Here is a 23142-nt window from a genome sequence, read left to right on the forward strand (position 1 = left end):
GTCGGCATTAAAATGATTTAACAGTATTTTTAATGTAGCTATACTAACCTAACATAACCAACCATCCACAATTTTGTAAAGTAATAAAAAAAAATTATCCCGTAGTTGGCCGAAGGTAGATATTCGGGCTTGTTCGGGTCTGTGCAATACAGAATGTACATCATAGGCTCTTCGTCACGAACATGTCACTATAGACCAGAGATTAGAAAATTATCCAGATGGAGCAAGGGCCATCAGACGTGAAGCCGTTTTTCCCCCATTTTTTTTCGGTGTTTCACATACCAATATGGCGGAAATTTTTATATTTGTATCAGCTGTTTTGATTAACGACTGTAGTAAAGCTGTTTGGAAGATAGTTTATATAGTCTGAAATGAACCTTCATAATATTGACATTAGTTAAAATGAAGCCTGGACGACATTATGTATAAAATATATATTTAAGTATTTTTTTTCGCGCACCATTTTGGCACAGCGTTTCCTGTTTTCTAGTGGTTTACATTTCACATTTAACAGGCAGAGCCGTCGAGAGAAGCTAAGGAACCGGGGGAAAATATTATTTTTGAGGCCCCATCCCCTCTACTATATGTACAATTTTTCAAAGGACACAATGGAAGAAAAAATTTCTAAAGACTAAACATTTCCGAGGCCGTTACTTTGTAAACGTTATATATATAAAAAACAATGGATTAATTATTAGGTTTCAATAGATGTTATTAGAATGCAATTATCATTAAAAAAATTTGAAGTAAACCGGCCGGGGTCACAGGGATTTTGCCTTCCTCCCATACCCTCCACGTTCTCACGACCACCCCCTTTCAACAAAACCATGTTCATAGATACACTTCCGTATTGATTGTTTTTTGAGGAAGACCAACGCTCAGCTGGTTATTTTATTTCTATACATCAGTGTTTTACATACCATTGTACTGTTTATTAACTTTCTTTTGGTGTTAGCTTTAAAACTACACGACGGTAGATGATCTGGCTGTGATATTTGGAGAGTGAGTAGCAGCACGCACCCGGGACGGTGACGTCGAGCAGGTAGGCCCTGGACGGACTCTGGCAGGCGTCGGCGTCGAAGTCCAGCAGCACCGTGCCGAGTATCGTGAGGAACACGCCCCAGGAGTTGGAGCCGCGAGCCCGCGGCGCGGCGGTAGAGTTCCCCGTCGACGCGTGCATTGAGGTCTCCGGCGCGTCGCCCAGGGCCCGGCCGAGCAGCTCGCCGTTGGGGACGAGGACCAGACCTCCGGGGGAGACAGACACACGAGCATCAGGGGGCCGGTGCAAGGTAAATTGGCGCCCTAGGCGAAAAAAATCTTAATTACCCCCCCCCCCCCCCGCCCGGCCCGGACACCCAAAAAAAAAAAAATTGTCCTTGCCTCCAAATACATCACGTAAGCCTAATATTTTGTCAACAATCAAATGTAAGCAGGCTTGTGTTTTTTTTTTTACTTTTTTAACTTATTACAAAATCATAAACAGGTCACCGTGGACTTTAAATAATAATTACTTATATCAATATAAACATTCCAAACTGTTACAAAAAATCAATTTTCATCTAGTATCAATAATCGTTAAACATATTGTATGAGCTGTTATGTGTCGTGCTGCGCCGCCCTGGGCGGTTGCCTAGTTCGCCTGTACGGACGCGCCGGCCCTGACGAGCGTGCCACGCCGCCGAGCTGCGAGAACAGCTTGTGGCCGTTGGCCAGGCCCCGATATCTTTCAACCACCTTTATCGGTTAAAATGTTACATTATTTTAACTAACTAAATTATACATTTCTGATTTATTATTTTAGGCAGCCCAGTTGTTGACAGGTTTCTATAGTGATATGTATGTCAAATTCCCAATTTTCTCGAATCCTAATCTCGAAATCGAATCCCAAAGAGTACCTCGAATACACTGCTCGACTCCGAATCTAGGTCTCAACGGTCAAAAATAAATAATGACAAGAACTAAAAATGTCAGCTAATGTTTGATTTACAAACTAAGTTTTCAGAATCAATACATATTGTACCCTTTTTTTAAATGTAATTACATTTTTAATTACAATATCTTGGGGAACTGTAACAATGATTGGTATGAATTTTAAAAATTGACCTAGAAAAGTCCTCTAGTATTTTTCCTCGAAAATAAATTCTTTCGAATACCAAATAATTTCAGGATTTGAGGATTTGATTGGCTCATACCTAGTTGTAGGTTTTAATAACTTTAATCTTTAAGAAATAATCTGTGACGTTTCGATAAATAATGCAGTCAGCATCGTCAGGGTAGCATGCAATTGCCTGTAGTAGGCATATATTACACTGAAGATGATGACTGCAATGTTGACTGAAACGTCAGAGAGTATTTCTTCGAACTTGAAGTAATAACTTCTGTTTACTATCAAACTTAATGATTTGATAACTTGAGTCTACAATACTAACATATTTAACTAAAAAATATTAATAACTAAAATTCACCCATAGATACAATAAACTGCTTGTAGAATTAGTGATTTCCCCAAGTTTTTCTTTTAATTCTGGATGTTCTGAAGGCATGCAGCATGCTGGCTGTGACGGGGAAGCTAATAATCTTGATTCAAGCTGGCAGTCTTCTAATAGGAAGTTTAACTCAAGCATATCGAAGCTGGCTTGCAGCGACCTGGGTACGACTTGAGAGCTAGTAATCATGCTAGAAAACCAGAAGATTCGTAATGGAAGCCTGTCGTAGCAATATAATCAAGTGGAGACTTTTAATATTGCTTGAAGCTTGCAGGCTCCTAATGGCAGCTTGTCGTAGCTGGAGTTCAGCTAGTGAGCTACGTCGTGGGGCAAGTAATAATGGCCGAAACCGGCAGGCATAATGGAAAGCCTATCGTAGCACGATAATCACGCGGATACTTATAATATTGATTAAAATTTGAAGGTTCCTAATAGCAGCTTGTCGTAGCTGATTTGCAGCGAACTGCGGCTACGCCGTGGGGGTTAATAAACATGATTGAAACCGGCAAGCTTGTGATTGCCAGCTTGATTCAAGTTTGTCGCGGCAAGATGATCGCTCGGGAACTACTGCGGTAGATTCAAGCTTGAAGGCTCCTAATGGCAGTTTGTCGCGGCAAGATGATCGCTCGGGAACTACTGCGGTAGATTCAAGCTTGAAGGCTCCTAATGGCAGTTTGTCGAGGCAAGATGATCGCTCGGGAACTATTGAGGTAGATTCAAGCTCGAAGGCTCCTGATGGCAGTTTGTCGTAGCAAGATGATCGCTCGGGAACTATTGAGGTAGATTCAAGCTTGAAGGCTCCTGATGGCAGTTTGTCGTGGCAAGATGATCGCTCGGGAACTACTGCGGTAGATTCAAGCTTGAAGGCTCCTAATGGCAGTTTGTTGAGGCAAGATGATCGCTCGGGAACTATTGAGGTAGATTCAAGCTCGAAGGCTCCTGATGGCAGTTTGTCGCGGCAAGATGATCGCTCGGGAACTACTGCGGTAGATTCAAGCTTGAAGGCTCCTGATGGCAGTTTGTCGTGGCAAGATGATCGCTCGGGAACTACTGCGGTATATTCAAGCTTGAAGGCTCCTAATGGCAGTTTGTCGAGGCAAGATGATCGCTCGGGAACTATTGAGGTAGATTCAAGCTCGAAGGCTCCTGATGGCAGTTTGTCGCGGCAAGATGATCGCTCGGGAACTACTGCGGTAGATTCAAGCTTGAAGGCTCCTGATGGCAGTTTGTCGTGGCAAGATGATCGCTCGGGAACTACTGCGGTAGATTCAAGCTTGAAGGCTCCTAATGGCAGTTTGTCGTGGCAAGATGATCGCTCGGGAACTACTGCGGTAGATTCAAGCTTGAAGGCTCCTAATGGCAGTTTGTCGAGGCAAGATGATCGCTCGGGAACTATTGAGGTAGATTCAAGCTCGAAGGCTCCTGATGGCAGTTTGTCGCGGCAAGATGATCGCTCGGGAACTATTGAGGTAGATTCAAGCTCGAAGGCTCCTAATGGCAGTTTGTCGTGGCAAGATGATCGCTCGGGAACTACTGAGGTAGATTCAAGCTCGAAGGCTCCTAATGGCAGTTTGTCGCGGCAAGATGATCGCTCGGGAACTATTGAGGTAGATTCAAGCTCGAAGGCTCCTAATGGCAGTTTGTCGTGGAAAGATGATCACTCGGGAACTACTGAGGTAGATCCAAGCTCGAAGGCTCCTAATGGCAGTTTGTCGTGGCAAGATGATCGCTCGGGAACTACTGAGGTAGATTCAAGCTCGAAGGCTCCTAATGGCAGTTTGTCGTGGCAAGATGATCGCTCGGGAACTACTGAGGTAGATCCAAGCTCGAAGGCTCCTAATGGCAGTTTGTCGCGGCAAGATGATCGCTCGGGAACTATTGAGGTAGATTCAAGCTCGAAGGCTCCTAATGGCAGTTTGTCGTGGCAAGATGATCGCTCGGGAACTACTGAGGTAGATCCAAGCTCGAAGGCTCCTAATGGCAGTTTGTCGCGGCAAGATGATCGCTCGGGAACTATTGAGGTAGATTCAAGCTCGAAGGCTCCTAATAGCAGTTTGTTGTATCAAGATGATCGCTTGGTAACTATTGAGGTAGATCCAAGCTTGAAGGCTCCTGATGGCAGTTTGTCGTGGCAAGATGATCGCTTGGGAACTATTGAGGTATAGATTCAAGCTCGAAGGCTCCTAATGGCAGTTTGTCGTGGCAAGATGATCGCTTGGGAACTATTGAGGTATAGATTCAAGCTCGAAGGCTCCTAATGGCAGTTTGTCGTAGCAAGATGATCGCTCGGGAACTATTGAGGTAGATTCAAGCTTGAAGGCTCCTAATGGCAGTTTGTCGTAGAAAGATGATCGCTCGGGAACTATTGATGTATAGATTCAAGCTTGAAGGCTCCTGATGGCAGTTTGTCGTGGCAAGATGATCGCTCGGGAACTATTGATGTATAGATTCAAGCTTGAAGGTTCCTGATGACAGTTTGTCGTGGCAAGATGATCGCTCAGGAACTACTGAGGTAGATTCAAGCTTGAAGGCTCCTGATGGCAGTTTGTCGTGGCAAGATGATCGCTTGGGAACTATTGAGGTATAGATTCAAGCTCGAAGGCTCCTAATGGCAGTTTGTCGAGGCAAGATGATCGCTCGGGAACTACTGAGGTATAGATCCAAGCATGAAGGCTCCTAATGGCAGTTTGTCGCGGCAAGATGATCGCTCGGGAACTACTGAGGTATAGATCCAAGCTTGAAGGCTCCTAATGGCAGTTTGTCGCGGCAAGATGATCGCTCGGGAACTACTGAGGTAGATGCTCCCGACGGCGGACCAGGGCCGTACCCGCGAGCACGCCGGCGGCCAGCGCCAGCACGAAGGGGCGGCGGCGCCCGGCGCGCAGGCGGCAGCGGTCGCTCAGCGAGCCCAGCACGGGCGTCAGGAAGAAGCCGACCAGCGGCGACAGCGCCCACACCATCGTCATGTGGCGGTGCGTCACGCCGATCTTCAGCAGCGTCGGCGACACGAACGCCGTCTCGGCGGCGTACGAGAACTCGATGCCCATGACGGCCGCGGAGATCCGCACCAGCTCGGCGCGCGTCTTCCGCCTGCAAGGAACTAACTGTTTCGGTGATCCACGCGGCGGCGACACCAATCAGTAGGGACCGGTAGAAATTCGTGGGCTCAATGACCTGCAGGATGAACTCCATAGTTCTGCGTACGCTCTGTCAAATGTCACCCACTCATTGGCTGCTGCTCTCTTGTGAGACTTCCCAACGTATAGCAGCTTGTAATTTGATAAAGCTTTGGTTGGGTGTTTCTCGTTGGCCCAGAGCAGGGGCGCAACAACTAAATTTCCAAAGGGGGGGGCAATACACCTTTATATAAATTATCATCGATCCCCCCTAATGAAGCGAGTGGTCCGGGGGTCCTCCCCCGGGAAAATTTCTATTTCAAGGTGGAAAATGGTGCTATTTAAGCAGTTTTATTATCTAAAAATTGATTACACAGCACTTTATTTGCCCCCGTTTGCCCCCACTTCAAGGTTTCAGAGGGGGGGGGGGGCAAAATACCCTTGCCCTCCCCCCCCCCCTGTTGTCTCGCCCCTGGCCCAGAGTCATCCAGGTGAGTTGTGAACCAATAGCAGAGGCAGCACTGAGGTATAACTATTTGTATTTTAGCCTATCGCGAAATGAATTCGTGTTTTTTTCCGGTCTCTACCAATCAGTGATGTTGGGGGTAGGAATCGACCACGGACCATCATCATCATGAGGAACAAACCAAGCATTCGCGTGTTTGGCACTAAGTAGTTATTATTGTTTTGTGCATATAAAGTGGGAGTTTTGGGAACGGAAAGACGCCATCTTGGTTTCAACAGTTTTTATGTCATAATTAGAGCCACGGAAATTTCGCGGATTCATTTAGTCTTAAGCTAGAATGCAAACCTCCACACTGTCGCACTGTGTTCATGATTGGACCGCAGTTATCTGGACACGCCCATCTACGACCGTGAGCCAATGATGCCCAGCTAGGAGAGAAGTAAGCGAATCAGGTAGTGCCAAATAACAAGGATAAAAATGTTCTCGCTAAGAAATCAACCAATGGGAAAGGAAACATGGGTCGAGTACACCTATAACTTTGAATTCTAACCTGAGGCCAGATGAATCCGCGAAATTTCCGGGACTCTAGTCATAATATGATCGACTCTTATAATTGGTAGGGTCTTGTAAACACTGTATCATCGTCTATGTTTCGTGATTGGTTGAGGTTATTTCAGGTGATTGTTAACTGTTGGTACACGAATCACAGCAATTCAGTATCGAAGGAAACGCTTCCTGAATGGCCTGGTCGAATAAGGCAACTGCTGGTCTTGCAGTCTGACGGCCACCAACTAGGCTACAAAGAAGAAACCTATGGCGCGGGTATACCTTAATGAAGTCTGATGAGAGTTAAGATTTTCTCGCGAAAAATACATGGGTCCATCGTGAAACTATAACTGCATGTTTTTGCGCATCTATATCTGTCTCTGTCTATCAATTTGTTACGTCACTCTGGAGATAGATTGTTTAGTTGGTAACTGTACGTTAAACTGTTTCCATGTTTTTGAAACGGCGATTATCAACAAATGTTGAAGTTAATGGCAGTTTGATTTCCATTAAATTAAATCAGAAGATACATTTGATACTTGTAATTAGTTCAATTTCGTCATTTATGTCTAAACATTTTTTTTCGGTGGTTTTCTCTTTCTCGATCCGACCTAGGTTTCAGGTTTTAAGATATCTCGGAGAGTTTTTTTTTCTAGTAAAATACATAATTTATAAAAAAAACAAGTTGGGTTAAATAGAGCTATAAATTTGTAGGATTAACTTCAGTTAATTCTTTGTCACTACCATGACGAGTGCCAATCGTTTATGAATACATACTTAATATGTATAATAATATATAAATTATGTCTTAAAATATATATAATAAAATACACGAATTAAAATTTTTGTCTTAAGTAAGAAAAAAACTGCGCGGGAAAATAAAGTGGTATTTTTAAATACTGAAAAAAAAAAAAAACTATCATTTCGTTGGTTAGTTTACCATCTTTCGCAAAAGCCACTTCTTTAAAAAACTAAGGTTAGAAAATTAATACACTGTCATCTTTGCGATATAAAGCCTCATAAAAAATATTAGTTTTTATTTATCATTACACAACGCTTTTAATATTTAATTGTTTAAAGTTTTCAAAAATCGTGTCATGGCTATGACTGCTGTGCTTAGAGTAGACATGTGCTTGAAAGAAACCCAAATAACCACGATGAAATAAAACCAATGACTCAATGTTTTAACACATAATTGTCTCGAAATCTTTTCGCAAAAATAATCAGTACCCGCAACATCTAACCACGGTAACAAGCAAATTCATGTGTTCTTATTTTGCGAATGCACAAAATCTCGGACACGATTGTTAACGTCGAATTCTTTTAAAAACAGTGCCGAGCTTGATAAATAATACGCGAAATTTTTTTCAACTACATTTATTGACGCGAATCACGCGTAGTTTCCGCATTCGCCACTAGAATTCGCTGCCAGGGCAGCTACGTCGACTATCCAATCATTTGATTTGCAGACCAAGATTTCAAACCTTACATGATTAAAATTTATTAAATCCCTGCTTTGAATCTGATTTTCGATAAGGAAATTTTATTAAAATACTGCGCATCTTGTTTAAAAATTCATTAAACGGTTAATACTAGCTACTAAATTTTCTTTTGACTTTTTGTGAACGTTGATCGCGCCATCCGCCATAGATGGCAGTATCAAAATTTCATATTTTCGTTCCGTTCAATAAATCGCCCCTACCAAATACCGCATACCGAGAGCTGAGATGTTCACACGTGGCCCTGGTGATTGGGTTGTAAATCTGGGCGTGCCCGCCATCGCGCCGTCCAGTGGCGTAGCCAGGATTTGTGTATGGGGGGGTGTTAAGAAGCATGCCCCCCCCTCGTATTAAAGCGGGGGGTCCGGTGGCCCTCCCCCGGGAAAATTAGGATTTTAAAGTGTAAAATAGTGCTATTTTAGCAGTTTTCGGTACTTAAATTTAAATATTGTAATGGTAAAATTTTTATTAATTTTTAATATGAAATTTGTTTGAGTGATGAATAAGAAACTTAATTAAAGATTTGGTGCTAAGGGGGGGGGGGGTTGAACCCTTAAACACCCCCCCCCCCTGGCTTAGCCCCTGGCGCCGTCCTGGTACCAGCATTGCCCGGGGATGTACCTGAATACGTGCGAGTAGTCCTCTTGAGGGTAGTTCCCTTCGCCCGGCCGCGGCAGCGACCTCCTGTCCTTCCACTGCTGCCACTTCTCCCTGGCGTCGGCGCGGAGCTGGTGCAGCCGCCCCAGCACTCCTTGGTACTGCCGCAGCTTGTCCGCCATCCCGGGCGCTGCGGGCCACGACACAACAGCCCGCTGGTTCAGAGCCGTCACACTCCCATCTGCACTCTGGAAACAGCTCTGAAACACCGCATTCGTTTGGAAGTGACTGTGGTTCAAACGACGGGGATTCTAATCCATACTTACTAACCATCATCAGACGTGGTGAAGCACCAATTCCGCAATTTTTGGGTGTCATGCAAGGTGGGGCCGAAGGCGTTTGTATCGGTGTTTTGAAGGACTATTAAAAAAAACGGAGAAATTTTCAGAAATGAGGTTTATTGTATTCATTTCCTTTTGTTTATCAAGCTCTGAAGATCACATCAGGAAGATTGTGGCCACCAGCAGCGATGAATAATTGTTGAAGGCGATTTCGGAACTCTTCTACCGCTTTTCGGCACATTTCGTGAGGTATAGCGATGATTTCCTCCAGATTTCGCATCTTCAGTTCTTCCAAGGTGTGAGGACGATGTCTGAGGTAATCCCACAGATGCTCTGAGGAGTGACGCGGGATGGCACGCGCGCTCGTCGGATGTCATACTTACCCAGGGCTCTTATCTGAATCCAAACTGAAATTTTATTCAAAATCGAAGTGCGGCGAAGTTGCCTGGAGCCGTTGGGGTTTTCACACTTAACTCTTTTTTTTTTTCCTTTCACTAAATGTGTTCCGTCGTTTGCCAATCAAAACCGACGAGTCATTACGTGAGTCAAATACTAAAAATATATATTAAATAAAATTATGGTTTACGTTTTAGCAATGGATACATACATATAATAAATAATTTAATATTGTTAAATTTAAGATTTCATATGTTGCACAGTCTTGGGTAAAATGTGATAGAATTTTAAAAGTAATTAAGGTTTATTTCCATTAGTACTAAACTTTTGAAACTTATTCCGACAGTTGATATCCTTCGTATGATACAACATCTAAGAGAATTCTCTGCAGTTAACCTAAACGGCGTGATGAGCTATGAAAAGTTTTTTTTTGTCGTGTAAACAACGTTTAATATTCTCACTAAGATAATTTTTTTTTAAAATATTTTAATTTTTTATAAAAGTTACTCACTTCAGTCGCTGGGAACTACGCCCCTAAACCAGCAATCCTTAATGGCTTCGCTTCCAAGTACTTTATTAAAGAGAGCTTCAACTCAAAGTTTCCCTAAGGGTCATCGCCCCCATTGAGTACTCAAGCATCTACTCAGAAGGACCTCACACCCAAAATTACCCCAAGGGACACTTACCTCAGGTTAGGTGTTTGGCTCCCAAAATTCGCATCAAATTTCTCTTCGCTCTGAGTTGGAGGCTTCGCAACCAAATTCTTTCCATCACAACAAACTATTGGAGATTCCGTCCCAAGCATACCTTCAGAAGGACTTCACACCCAGACGCCCACACGCTGGGAGCTTCACCTCCTTGTTAGGGGATTCTCTCCTGACAGAGGCTTCAACTTCCCGTTTCCACTCGCTGTGGACTTCAGCCGCCATGGGAGACTTCGCCTTTAAACTTCCACATGGTATTTATTGTATATTCAAATAACTTTGCTCGTTGGTGGCTTCAGGCCCAAACTCCCATTCCTTAGGAATGCTTGCTCACAATTTTTTTATGTGTAAACTAATTGGTGAGAGTAATTTCGTGAATGCGACGGAAATGTGTAACAGGAAGCAGGGAGAAGCACACGGCGCGGCCTACGGTTGGCGCTTAGGCCGCAGCGTGTCGGCGAGTGTGAACATTTCCATGGCGTTTGAAGAGAGAGAGAGAGAGAGAGAGAGAGAGAGAGAGAGAGAGAAAGAGGACACAGCTGGCTACATTTCATTCCGGTAACAATATTCGTTAACAAAGCAACGCATTACTATGTGGCTTTTATAATACCTTATAAATACGTTGGGAAATAATCATGAATAATATATAATATAAATTCGATATTTTTTTTTAAGTTTTGAATAGAAATACGCGTTGCTTCAATACATAGTTAAACGAATTCATTCCTCGAAGCAATTTATATAAATAAGTTCTCTAATTGATATTAAAGTGTCGTTTTAAAACTTGAGGTCAATTCCTTTTAATGCCGGATTAATTATCCTTCAAAAATTTTTCTCGTTACCGAGGTTAGATGTCACACATCACTGGCAAGTGCTGATAGACTCGCTCACTGTTTTTTTTTATTTACATAACAAAGCTTTTGAAAGACGAGAAATGTCAAAGCTGGAATCACAGTACACGTCGAACACAACACGACAAATTCGATTAGGCGTCGTACAGCGTTCTAGCACGACAGAGTTAATAGTGTAGCGTCACAATAACACGACGAACTCTAGTTATGGCTGTCGGAAAATCATTCTAAACCAAATGTGTCCATACAATGCAGTATATAATGCACCAAAAACCACGTAGGCCCTATAGGAATCTTTTATTTCCTATTTATTTCCTGAAGTGCATAACAAAATAATTTAGTCGTCTATTAAACAACGTGATATCAAGTTTATTTTTAGATACAAGGATGCAATTTCTAGATATGTCGGTAAGGGACAGAAAATAATGCTGCTATTAGCTATGCTAGAAATTTAAAATAAACAGTTGAAGTCTAACTACAAATTTGAAAGTGTAGGTACTCAAACGTAAAAAGAATTTTTGTTTTAATAGCATAAAGATATACCAAGAAGTAACTATTTTCAAATTCTTTCCGTCGTGCAGCATGACACGTCAAAATTGTAAATAGAATCTAGTTCTTGAGGGCCGTTAGGTGGCGTATTTTAGAGTGTTGACGTCACTGTGACCTTTGGATTTCATTGGCTACTGAGCATGTGGGGCCTGTAGCGTATTTTTCGTCGTGGCATTGCGATTCCAGCTTCAGTGTTATTAAAAGAATGGCGAATGAGAATATACCAGTTATGGAAGAAGTTTTCCTCGGGGTGCGACGGGTGTGCTTCCTCGGGTGTCGATCTCAAGACAGCGGGAGAGAGGCCAAGCGCGATGGTCGCAGACAAGCGTCCGTCCGTCCTTCGAATTAAACGACCGTTGGGTAGAATAACGAACCGTGCCAAAGGCGAAAGAAGACCATACTTTTAATAATGTCCGTAACAAAACAGAGACCCTTGTACAATAATGTTAATTAGTTACATTTACATTTGAAAGTTTATAAACTTTTTTTTTTTTTCGGAACGGGCTGCGTCGCATTTCTTCGTCATTGTTGCTTCAGATGCTGAAAGGTAAACACGAACACTTGCGGCCGTGAATGAAAAGTGAAAGTGTTAATGATAGTTACGAATTTTTAAGGAAGCCTAGCACTGACTCTAAACAATAACCACGCAACTCACGCACACGGGGCGACGGAAGACTACCGTACTGGAAAACTACCATAATGACAGTATTCCGCCTGGACTCTTCGAAAAAGGCGGAAAGGTACCATAACGGAAAACTGCCATTATTACAAAGGACGAGGCGGAATTCTGCCATATTTTCTTATACAATCCATGGAATGAGTACAGCTGCTTTTCTCTCAAAGTAGGGTGAAGAATACATCGCTAGGTAGCGCTGTAAACTCCCTAGTTGTTTCTTAGGTTAACTTAAAAAGTTACAGATAGCGCTTCTGACGGTAACTTTCCGTAGTTCCAGTCATAAATTAACTCAACAAATTGCGCACTAATAGAAACAAATGTTTCCAAAAATGGGTTATAGGAAGCAGCACTGTATACTTATAACTATTATCTGTAAAAATTAAAATATGGTAGTTTTCCATTATGGCATATTTCCTCCTGTTTTGACGGGGGTCGCCGGAAGCCTGCCATACTGGAGACTACCATACTGGAAGACTACCATACTGGAAGACTACCCTACTGGAAGACTGCCATACTGGAAGACTGCCATACTGGAAGACTGTCATACTGGAAGACTACCATATTGGAAGACTACCCTACTGGAAGACTGCCATACTGGAAGACTACCATAATGGAAGACTGCCATACTGGAAGACTGCCATACTGGAAGACTGCCATACTGGAAGACTGCCATACTGGAAGACTACCATACTGGAAGACTACCCTACTGGAAGACTGCTATACTGGAAGACTGCCATACTGGAAGACTGCCATACTGGAAGACTATCATACTGGAAGACTACCCTACTGGAAGACTGCCATACTGGAAGACTACCATAATGGAAGACTGCCTTACTGGAAGACTACCATAATCGAAGAATTCCGCCGGGGGGCGACGGAAAAGTGTCATAATGTAAAACTATCATAAGTTAAAACGAGACCATACAGTCCTAATACTGGAACGACAAGATTAGATTATGTATATTATCTTAGAAATAATTTGTATAAATAAGTAGCATACAAAGTCTTGTGATTCTAATAATTTATGTTTTAACTCCAGGTCACTAGTTGAAATGAAATACAATCTAGTGACCGAAAATCACAATTACCTGACAACCGACGGTTAAATAAGTAAAATATTGCATGATTTATATCATATGTTTGAAATTCCACGACAGATTATCACCGTCAGGGGAATAGTCATCTATAGTACTGAGGTGGAAATTCAATTGAGTTTATTTTACGTCATGTCTATCAAAAGAACAATAAACTAAACTTAAGAATGAATTATTTCACAAAAAAAAATAATGTTTACGTTACTACATATTTAATAATACCCACATTAAGTTTCTGATGGGTTTTTGGGGTTCACTTTTCGTGGGCTGACCTTACTTATTAATGGCTGTGGTGTTTTTGTCATCTCGGGGCTGTTACAGAGTATTGTGATTCCAGCATTATGTTTTTAGCATGTGCTGTGAAAACCATTAGAAAAGTATTTTAACATATAGATGTACAGAAAAACAATTGCCATTAAGAATAGATAAAAACAATCACAAATTTGAATACGGAATAGTGAGAGCGATTAATAATTGCTGTTTAAGTTTTATTGATTAAGTAGTTGTGACATTAGGCCTATATTTTAACTGCGTCAATGGCAACGAAATCATTTCAGAATATGTATTAATTTATGAAAGCCTTGAAATCATTTTTATATTTGTTTACCAGGAGAATAGCCTATTTCCAATATTATTTTTCTTCTTATTCTGAAATGCTTGCTTGTCCGTAAACATAATAGCGAGGTCAATGCAGACGACAAACACAACGCCACTGTAGAGCGTCATTGTGAAAGGAATTAGCCAAGACCAAAAGTAAGGAACCATCCTACCAATTTTCAAGAAAAAATCGGTGGCGCTGTATCGAGAGTCACGGCCGTTGGTTTGACGTGAAACTTCTATGTCAGCGAGTAGTTTTTAGTGTAATAGTTTAAAATTATAATAATAAAAACTAGACATTGTCTACGAACTAAATATCTTAATTCAAAACAGACACTAAATGGTAGCTTACTATTAATTTCAATTAATATTGGACGAACATTTTATTTAACATTGGCTTGTGATTTGAGATATTGAAGGCATAATATCAATATTAATGTTTTTTTGGTGAACGTACAATCTGTACAGCCCAGTGTTGTCGGTTCTCTATACACAAACACACGAATCACCGCGCCATCACGTCTGAGCTACATTGAACAGAATTTTTTTTTCCAAACCTAAATTAAAACTAAGTGTTCCTATTTGGGAAGTATAGGTACGGAAGACTCTTAAATGCGTCTCAGACCGAAGCCTATATAGTTAGGAAAATGTTAAAGAAAGATGATACAGACCTTTTCGTCTGATCTGTTACCCATGTGTTTCGCTGTGATTTTTAAGACGCTTCACGTCAAAACGATATGACAATGGCCAGCCGGGATTTGAACTAGTGTTCTCTGGGATACTGATCTAGTGTTTTACGACTCGGTCCATAAACTTCGATAATGTATCTTTTCTCATCTTCAGATTGCCTTGAAGTGATGCCTCATGCTACAGGCGTGAGTGTACGATCATTGCATAACATTACAAATACATAGTTTCAGACTAAAGTACTCCATGTAGGCTATCATCACATGTCCTGAAAAAATATTTACATCTAATATTATAAGTACAACTATAAAAAATTACAGTCAAGAAAATTTTTATTCACGTCTTTTGAGTAGGCCTATATCGTGTAGTAGTGCGTGTAACGACGTGTGATTTTGTTAACACATTTACCATGGGTCTAAACAGTATTTGTGGAAGGGGAGGACAGAAGCCAGTCACTCCTCCGGAAACTCTTTTACTAAGATAATTCTTGAAAATACATTTTTAGGCTTTTTAGAGATCCCTTAAGTGCTTTTGAAACTCCCACCATTGTAAATTTTGTTTAAATTTTTTTGTTTAAATTATAAACTTTTTTTGTTTAAACAAATCTGGCCACAATAACTCCCCCCCTCTTTTTTTAAATTCCTATCTTGACACTTATTGTTACAGAAACAGGTTCCTCTTTTGAGTAAGCTTCTCTTCACTTATACCTGTGCCTTGTTAATAGAAGTGTAAACATATATACACATAAAACAAATCAAAATACAAATCATTTTAAAGAAAGTCAGTATCTAAGTGAATTTCAAAAACAGTGTAGTTCATTGAATAAAATTTCAACCGACAAACAACATTTTAAATAATAGGTAAATTAATTCAGGATGTAGTTTTGGACATAAACTATTACTCATTAAACTGTATGTAATGAGAAACCTCAGTCTCTCTCTCCCGATACGTCACAACTGTTGTCTTGAGAAAAACATACTGTGTTATTCTGTGCTACCATCGTTGTGGTTTTAAAAATATCTGTTTTGTCGCTCAACTGTTGCTTACGGTGTTCGCCTGCGCTGTCGTCGCTGTTTTGTAACATCGCTGGGTTCGCCTGTGCGTCTCTGTATATCCGTTTTACTTTTTTTCTTTTCAATTTTTCTTTGTTAATTTCATCTGTTTGCCGTTGTGCACCGTAAATTATCTTTGTAAATGGAACATAAATATTCATATAAACTTAGATATTTGTAAATTTACATGAAAATAACTATATCACTATAAAATAGTGTTACCATTTATGTTTTGTGTTGCCCCAGTACCTTCAATATTTAAAAGTTATTTGTATACCCTTGTTTGAATAGCTTTCCAGTATTAACTGCGCATATTAATCACGGTAAAACAAAAGAAAGCCAAATCGTTGAATATTTGATCGATTATCTTTTCCATGGTTTAAAAAAAAATTGCCGAATGTACTCATCAATTGAAGTATAAATTTATTAGCCAATTTTTGTAAGAAATACTCAGTTATACCTCGATAAACCGTATTTCAGATGTGTAAAAATAACCAAAGCTATGTGGTGTACAAAGTTATAATTTTTTTCTGTTAGTATTGCAAACTATTCCTTGTCAACTGTTTTCCAATAGTAAATAGTAAAAGTACTGAAAATCAATTCTGTGAGTTTTCCAAAGTATTTTTCGTCTTTATTTACTGTTCTTGTTGCTAATGTCTCATCGTTGTTAGCCCACTGTGTCAGTCGGTGCTGAAATAATATTTTAACCAATTCTTTCTACGTAATTTTCTGTTTTAAATGTTTTGATGTTCCCTGAGTTTCGCTTGTTTCCTGTATGTTTGCACATTTATATTTTTTGTATGTTGTTGAGGTTTTTTATGACATCATTATAATCAGCAATGGAGTATGTCCTAAATCATTATTATATATAATAAAACTAAGTTGATAAAATGTGCGTGCCGATAAAACTTAAAAAGGAGTCCCGGCACGATAAAGGGACTTATATAGTGTTATAGCCCTATATCCCCCCTCGAACAAGAGAGTTCGCGTTTTAACCTAAAGGGCGTGTTTTTAAAGATATAAGGGCTTTTCCAACCCTTCAACTTGGAAATTAAGTGTAGTGGCGCCATCTGTTGTCGAGTATTTGAACTTCATTCAGAACAACGATTATTTGGGTTGCATTTCGAAAGGCGCTGCGAGCAATTGCAGCATGTGTAGTAATGGCGCGAAATTTAAAATTACAATTTAAATAAAGTCTTAAATTACATTTGATACTATAATAAAGTTATTAAATTTTGTGTATTTATACAGCAGTAGCTAACTTATATTTTGGATTTATCGTGACATAATTTTAGTTATTCAAATTAGTTCTGAAAACATTATAAATTTAAGTTTTTAAATTTCGCGCCTTTACCGGACAATAAAATTAAAAATGTTGTTTATAAACAAGTAGTGTAAATAACGAGAAAATGTTTTCAATATTTTTTTTTTACTTTTTACGTCATAGTTTATTATTTTTATTTCAACTACCACGTAATCTCATATCAACTCCCGAGCGAAGCCGGGTATCATAGCTAGTTATGTATATAATCAATCTCCCCAATTGCAAGAAACATTAAAAAAAAAATAAAGTATTTATTTGGTATTTGAAACCCGTACGTTTGCAAAAAAATGTAATAAAAATAAAATTATAGGTATATTATTTCATAATAATCTCAAAATATTAAGTGTTGTTTGTATAGAGAATTTAATTTCATAACGAAATTATTATATCTACTTAAGTTGTTGAACTGAAGGAAAGGTTCGAACATAATAATTTAAAACAACAAAATTATAAGAAAAGTGAAACCTCTTGTTGTAGGACATTTTTTTGTACAAAATTTTTTTTTGGACGAAAATAAAAATACACAACCATTTAAAGAACTTTTTATATTGTAACAGTTAAAATATACCTGTTTTATACTATTACACGTAGAAATATTATACATCCAAAATAAAAACACCGAATTCCAATTTTTGTTACAATTAAAATTATAATTAAATAACGATGTCACTGCGATGTGCACACATATCAAATAAAAACTTTCTGTAGTTGTATACTCAAAGAAGTACATGTTTAATAATCCGGATGATTTAATAAAGTTTCTGTGGGTTTCATTGTATGAAATAAAACATTTATGCCCCTGCTTAACCCTTATGTAAGCTATTCAAGAATTCTGTACTCAGGAGTACCTACTGTAAGTTCCAATAAAATATACCTAGTAGTATTCAAATAATGTGAATATTTCTCAATAAGTAAGCAAATCTCACAAAACTAGTGTCATCTTAATTCTTAGTCTTCAGAAACTAATCGATTTAATGTCAGTACTATCATTACCTAAAATTCCGGCGATGTCAGTATGATAGGTATTTTTTAATTTGACATCTCCAACACTATCATTGATTTAGTACTTAATTTAGGATTTTGAAAACGCTTTTTTGCAAACAGTTGTTTGAATAGATTTCCAGTATTAGCTGCACATATTAAAACGGTAAAACAAAATAAAAAACCAAAAGTGATATAACAAGGTTAACTTTTCTATGGCTTTAAAACCAAATAAATAAAATGTTATACAATAACTTCATGCTTGTAAGCACACAAATATTTTAACTAAACACACTCTTTTAATATCTAAAATTTATTTCAAAATAACTTTACCATCGACAGCCTACAAGCTCTATACATATTTTTGTACTAGTCTATAGTTTTACATAATTATTGTACAGCGGGACTGTAAGTTTGTGTGCAGAAAATCAACTAAAAAAATTGCCAGACTAGTCATACAAATTATATTTCACTGTTAAGAAATTACATATTTCATGCTGAACGAACAACATAAGAACACATAAATCTGTTCGTTACCGAGGTTAGATGTTAATGCACGTACTACACGTGTTAACGACACACGAAACTACAGTAAACTCGTGGAATAACACCATGTCAGTGTTAAGAAGACTGTAAGTATCCGCTCTACCACTCTGGTTCTGGGGTAGAGCGCCTGCCTTGTGACTTGTAGGACCCGGGTTCGCGCCCCGGCTCCTCCAAGGCGGATTGCCCAGGCAAAATGGTGGCATTTTCTCTGGTAGGAATACAATCCCTTGTAACAAGTCAGGCTACCAAAGAAACGGTGGGTGGAACAGAAAAAAACCTTCCAGGTGGCTTCCAAATGGGGAGCCCGTTTCTTTTCTTGGGCTCCCCATGCGGTGGCCATTCCGGGGGTTTCTCCGGGGGAACGGAGTTTTGCAAAAAAAAAAAAAATTTTGTTTTGTAATGTTTTTGTTTTTAGTAACTGTAGCATTATCATTCCAACATGTCATAAATAGAGCTCAAACAAACATTTAAAACATTTTTTACATAAAATATTTTAATTAAGTGTGTATCATTCAGTGAGTTGTTGTATACCGTTATTGTGAATTCGACCATTTATCGGTATATATTTTCGTGAAGTATTATTGGCAGTTAAATTTTAGTCACAAACTATTGTTATGTAGTATTTTAGACGTTTTTGACGAAAAAAATATTTATAGGCACATGAATTTTATTCCTAAAAATATTATTTCTGAAAAACCAGGATGAGCGTCTTGAACACACACAGTATAATGGGTGGTATTTATTTGTTTTAATTATCTTACAGAAATATGCTTTGCAGTCAAATTTGCAAATGCAATTTCATGGTATTAGGTTTATCTCAACTACTCTTTAATATTTAATAAATGATATTCCAACTGGAATCAGAATTGATCAAGAAAAGATTCTGAAGAAAAAGAAAAGGAAATATGTTTGTGAAACTATTCAGCAAGATATTTCAGCTGTCCAGATCTGGTTTTCAGGTAAACAAACGTCTCTGAATTACGATAGCATTTATTGTAGGTACAACATTTAGTAAAAAAAACTAATTCAATTAATTATAATTATCACATAGTAAGAAATTGCATTAAACATGGTGTCCACTTTTAATACCTTAGAGTTAAAGTGGATGTTAAGTTTTTAATTTTCACCAACATTTAGATAATACTAATATATTATAATTTTCTCTGCATCAATACCTGATTGTATGTATACTTTGTTCTTCAAATTGATTAGCTATGAAGTGTCGTAATTTGGAAATAAATAACTAATTTTGATTGTAATAGAATTGAAAGTATACAGATAAATTTTTTTAATTAATATTTTAAAATTTCAGGCTTTTAAATTCCTTTTAAATATGTTTTATTTACTAGACGCACAATCAGTGATACACATTTTAATATATACGTTTCATTACTATTTTTGATGCTTCAGACATAATATCTAGGTTTGGATTAAGAATTTAAATTAATCAATTATAGAATTAGTGACACTTTAAAAACATTAGTAACTATAAAATTTGTAAAAAATTATAACTTTTTGAATAATCTAGAAACATTCATTTGAAAATATATTTTTTAAAACTTTTATACCTAAGTTTTAAGATTTTTTTGAAACCAAAGTAACCAATTAGTTAATATGAACTTTATCATTCTTTATTTGTCTGTGTGCTGTGTTGTTTCGTGTTTTGTCGTAAAGTATCAGTGTATGTCTTGTGTTAATTTTTTTTGTTTTTATTCTATGTGCTTATATGGTGCCTGTGCCAACAAACTACACTACACAAAAATATTTCCCTCGCATTTCAGCATCTTAAAAACACATTTTGTAGACTTTAAATAATTTAATATGGACATTCAAAATCTTAATATCTGGGTTAATATCTGCGTTGGATTTGCACTCATTAAATAACGATCTACAATTACTTCAAGTATTCCAGTGTGCAAAAATGTAAATTCTATGAATCTAGTTACATTACTTTTTTGCGAGTAAGGCCGTTATTTGTAATTGCAACTATCACCGTCAGAAGCCATATCTGTAAGCTTTAAAGTTAACCTGAGAAACAACTAGAGGGTTGACAGCGCTACCTACCGAGTATTCTATACGCTACTTTGAGGGCAAGGCCGCTGTACTCTTTCCATAGAGTGTATGCGAAAATATGGCAGAATTCCGTCTCGTCCTTTGAACGTATGGCAGATTTCAGCCTTTTTCGAAGAGGCCAGGCGGAATACTGTCATTATGGTAGTCTTCCGCTCCCCCACGCACACGCAAGTTGGCGGGAGATTAAGCCCTGCGGATGTGGGATGGAAGGTGGCTGCTGGCGATTCACATAGAGCTCATAGGAAGGGCGTAGACCCTGGTCGGCGCCAGACGGCACAGTACATACACTAACAATACCTTGAAGATCAGTACAATACTCTTTCAAACGCTGTAGTAAGAATAAAATACATTAATGACAACATGTTTATCTTGTGTTAACATCCATTGTATCGCAAAACTTTCGAAAACAATAAGTTATTATTTTTGTTTTAAATTTCTACTCGTTTGGGTTTTTCATTATTTAGGAGATTACCCCAAACCTCCAATAGCTTATGGCTTCGGCTCTCGTTAGGAGTTTCGAGGGCTTCGCTCACGGCTGGAAATTTCGCCCCCTCTCTCTCACATAGAGTTTGTATAAGGAGTACTTGCCTAACAGCTCGGGTCCTCAGCTTTAGCAGCAATACTTGCATATTCAACTGCAGATCCAACCAATTACGAAAAAAAAAAAAAAACCTTTTAGTAGCTATACGTGAAAAATCCCTTAATACAAGATTTGTTGACTATCCAAGGTATAACCGATGCAAATACGACTTGTGGTATAAGCCCAAAATTGATTTTTTTTTTTACCTAGATAGACATGTCAAGTTTGTAGAAAATAAACAAAAAATATGTGGGATAAAAAAATTCAGCTCCAGCTGAGCTATAACCCTATGAAGATACAACAAAAAGAAATTCGATAAAATTTACAGGTCTTGCCAGACCCGATTCATGGTGTATTCGGTTATTTTGGTTGTCTTGCCGTTCAGCCACGAAGACTACCCGAATAAAGGTCTGCACCAACTTTAAAGGCGTGTCGCAGTTTTGAACTTTTTGGTTTTTAAAAACACAGAAATTATAATTTTTTTAAAATCATTTCATTGAATACAGACCGAATCTTTGAGCTGGTTAAATCTCACAAGTTCCTTGCTCATCTGGAAGTGGGTTAAAATTTGTATAGATTGGTGATTCAGTGAGTTACACGTACATATTCAGCTACTTCATTTTATTTAATATACAGAGTTCGAAACGCAAGTTTTAAATATATTTTTTTTTATTTGAATGGCACTTTAAAAACATATTCAATTACTTTTAGGTATTTTTTTTTAACAATAGAAATAAAGCATTTAAATGAATTTTCGACAGTTTAATTTCATTCATTTATTTTATCCATACTGGCGTAATTTTACATTACATTTATTTACTAAATAAAGTTATAATTATTTTTATTAAAATAAATATAATCACTACAAATATTATACGGTTGGTTACCACGGAACATTCGAACATGTCCGAAACTAAAATTGTTAATTAAAAGATAACTATTCAATACATTGAACGACAAACTTGACGAGTATATGGATTCCTTGTGACTTCATAAATCATTTAAAACCGATACCTTCCTTAGATTTGTTATTCTGTCACAAATATTTTCAACAGAACGGGTGTAAAATGTCACGCAAGTAGTCGTAATTATAACTTGCAGGTCTATTTACGCTTATTATTTTACACTTAGAGAATATCTGTTGAAAATATTAGGGACAGAACAACATATTCAAGGGAGGTATCGTGTTAAAATTACGTAAGTTAGCCTTAGATAATAGTAGGTAATGCCGATAAAACTAAAAATCGAAATGGCGCGCGAGGGCGCACGCCAACGTACCTTAAAAATCAGGAGTTGAAATTTTCTCCTACGTGACGCCAGGTCCCATGCCCAGTCGCGGCTCAGCGGGCGCACCAATCAGAGCGCTGGACGGCCGCCCACGCTGCTCTGTCGGCCCGCGCGACGCCACGCCGCAGCAGCGCTGCCCCGCGGGCGCCTCGCGAACTACGTCCGCATGCGCGCTCCGTCGCCCCGATTGGGGGATACCTACAATGCACAAAGCCTTTTCAACACGACCGAGTACTCGCCAGCAGTGTAACTTTGGGATTTTTTGACGTGACAACGTCTAATAAATCGATGAACGTAGGCTGCACGCACGAAAAAGTGTCCCGTTACACACATTGTCCCGTTACGCTGTGTCCCGTTACGCTGTCGGCGAGTGCAGTAATAATATGTTACGTTACAATTGACTAAAAAATTATGGTGATTCATATAACTGATGATAGATATTTGATTACAGTTTATTTATATGAAAAATTGTTCATAATTATATTTAAACTTTATAGCTAAACGCCAGTTTTTAAAATTAATTACAAGTCATCTTGAACTGTTTCGTCGACTGTTTATAAAGTAAAGTGAAAAGTTAATGTGGTTTTCATTGCTTATTACAACAACAATTTCGGCAATAAAGGTTAATTATTCTTGCATTTAAAAAATCTGATCACTAGTATAATTTCAAGTATTTATTCTTTTATTATTAAAA

At 38.5% G+C, this 23142-nt stretch overlaps 1 protein-coding gene across 1 annotated transcript in view; it reads right to left on the reverse strand.

The window, feature by feature from the left end:
* Window positions 1-22531, reverse strand: part of LOC134534536 (proton-associated sugar transporter A) — a 42867-nt gene extending 20336 nt beyond the window's left edge. The window contains exons 1-4 of the mRNA XM_063373018.1: window positions 22440-22531; window positions 8735-8900; window positions 5314-5576; window positions 1021-1245 (exon numbers count right to left, since the gene is read on the reverse strand). Of these exons, the coding sequence (XP_063229088.1) occupies window positions 1021-1245; window positions 5314-5576; window positions 8735-8892 (646 nt within the window). The 5' untranslated portion in view covers window positions 8893-8900; window positions 22440-22531. The remainder of the gene's footprint in view (window positions 1-1020; window positions 1246-5313; window positions 5577-8734; window positions 8901-22439) is intronic.
* Between the last annotated feature and the right edge of the window lie 611 nt (window positions 22532-23142).

The sequence above is a fragment of the Bacillus rossius genome, chromosome 7 (assembly GCF_032445375.1).
Source record: "Bacillus rossius redtenbacheri isolate Brsri chromosome 7, Brsri_v3, whole genome shotgun sequence".
Classification (NCBI taxonomy): Eukaryota; Metazoa; Arthropoda; class Insecta; order Phasmatodea; family Bacillidae; genus Bacillus; species Bacillus rossius.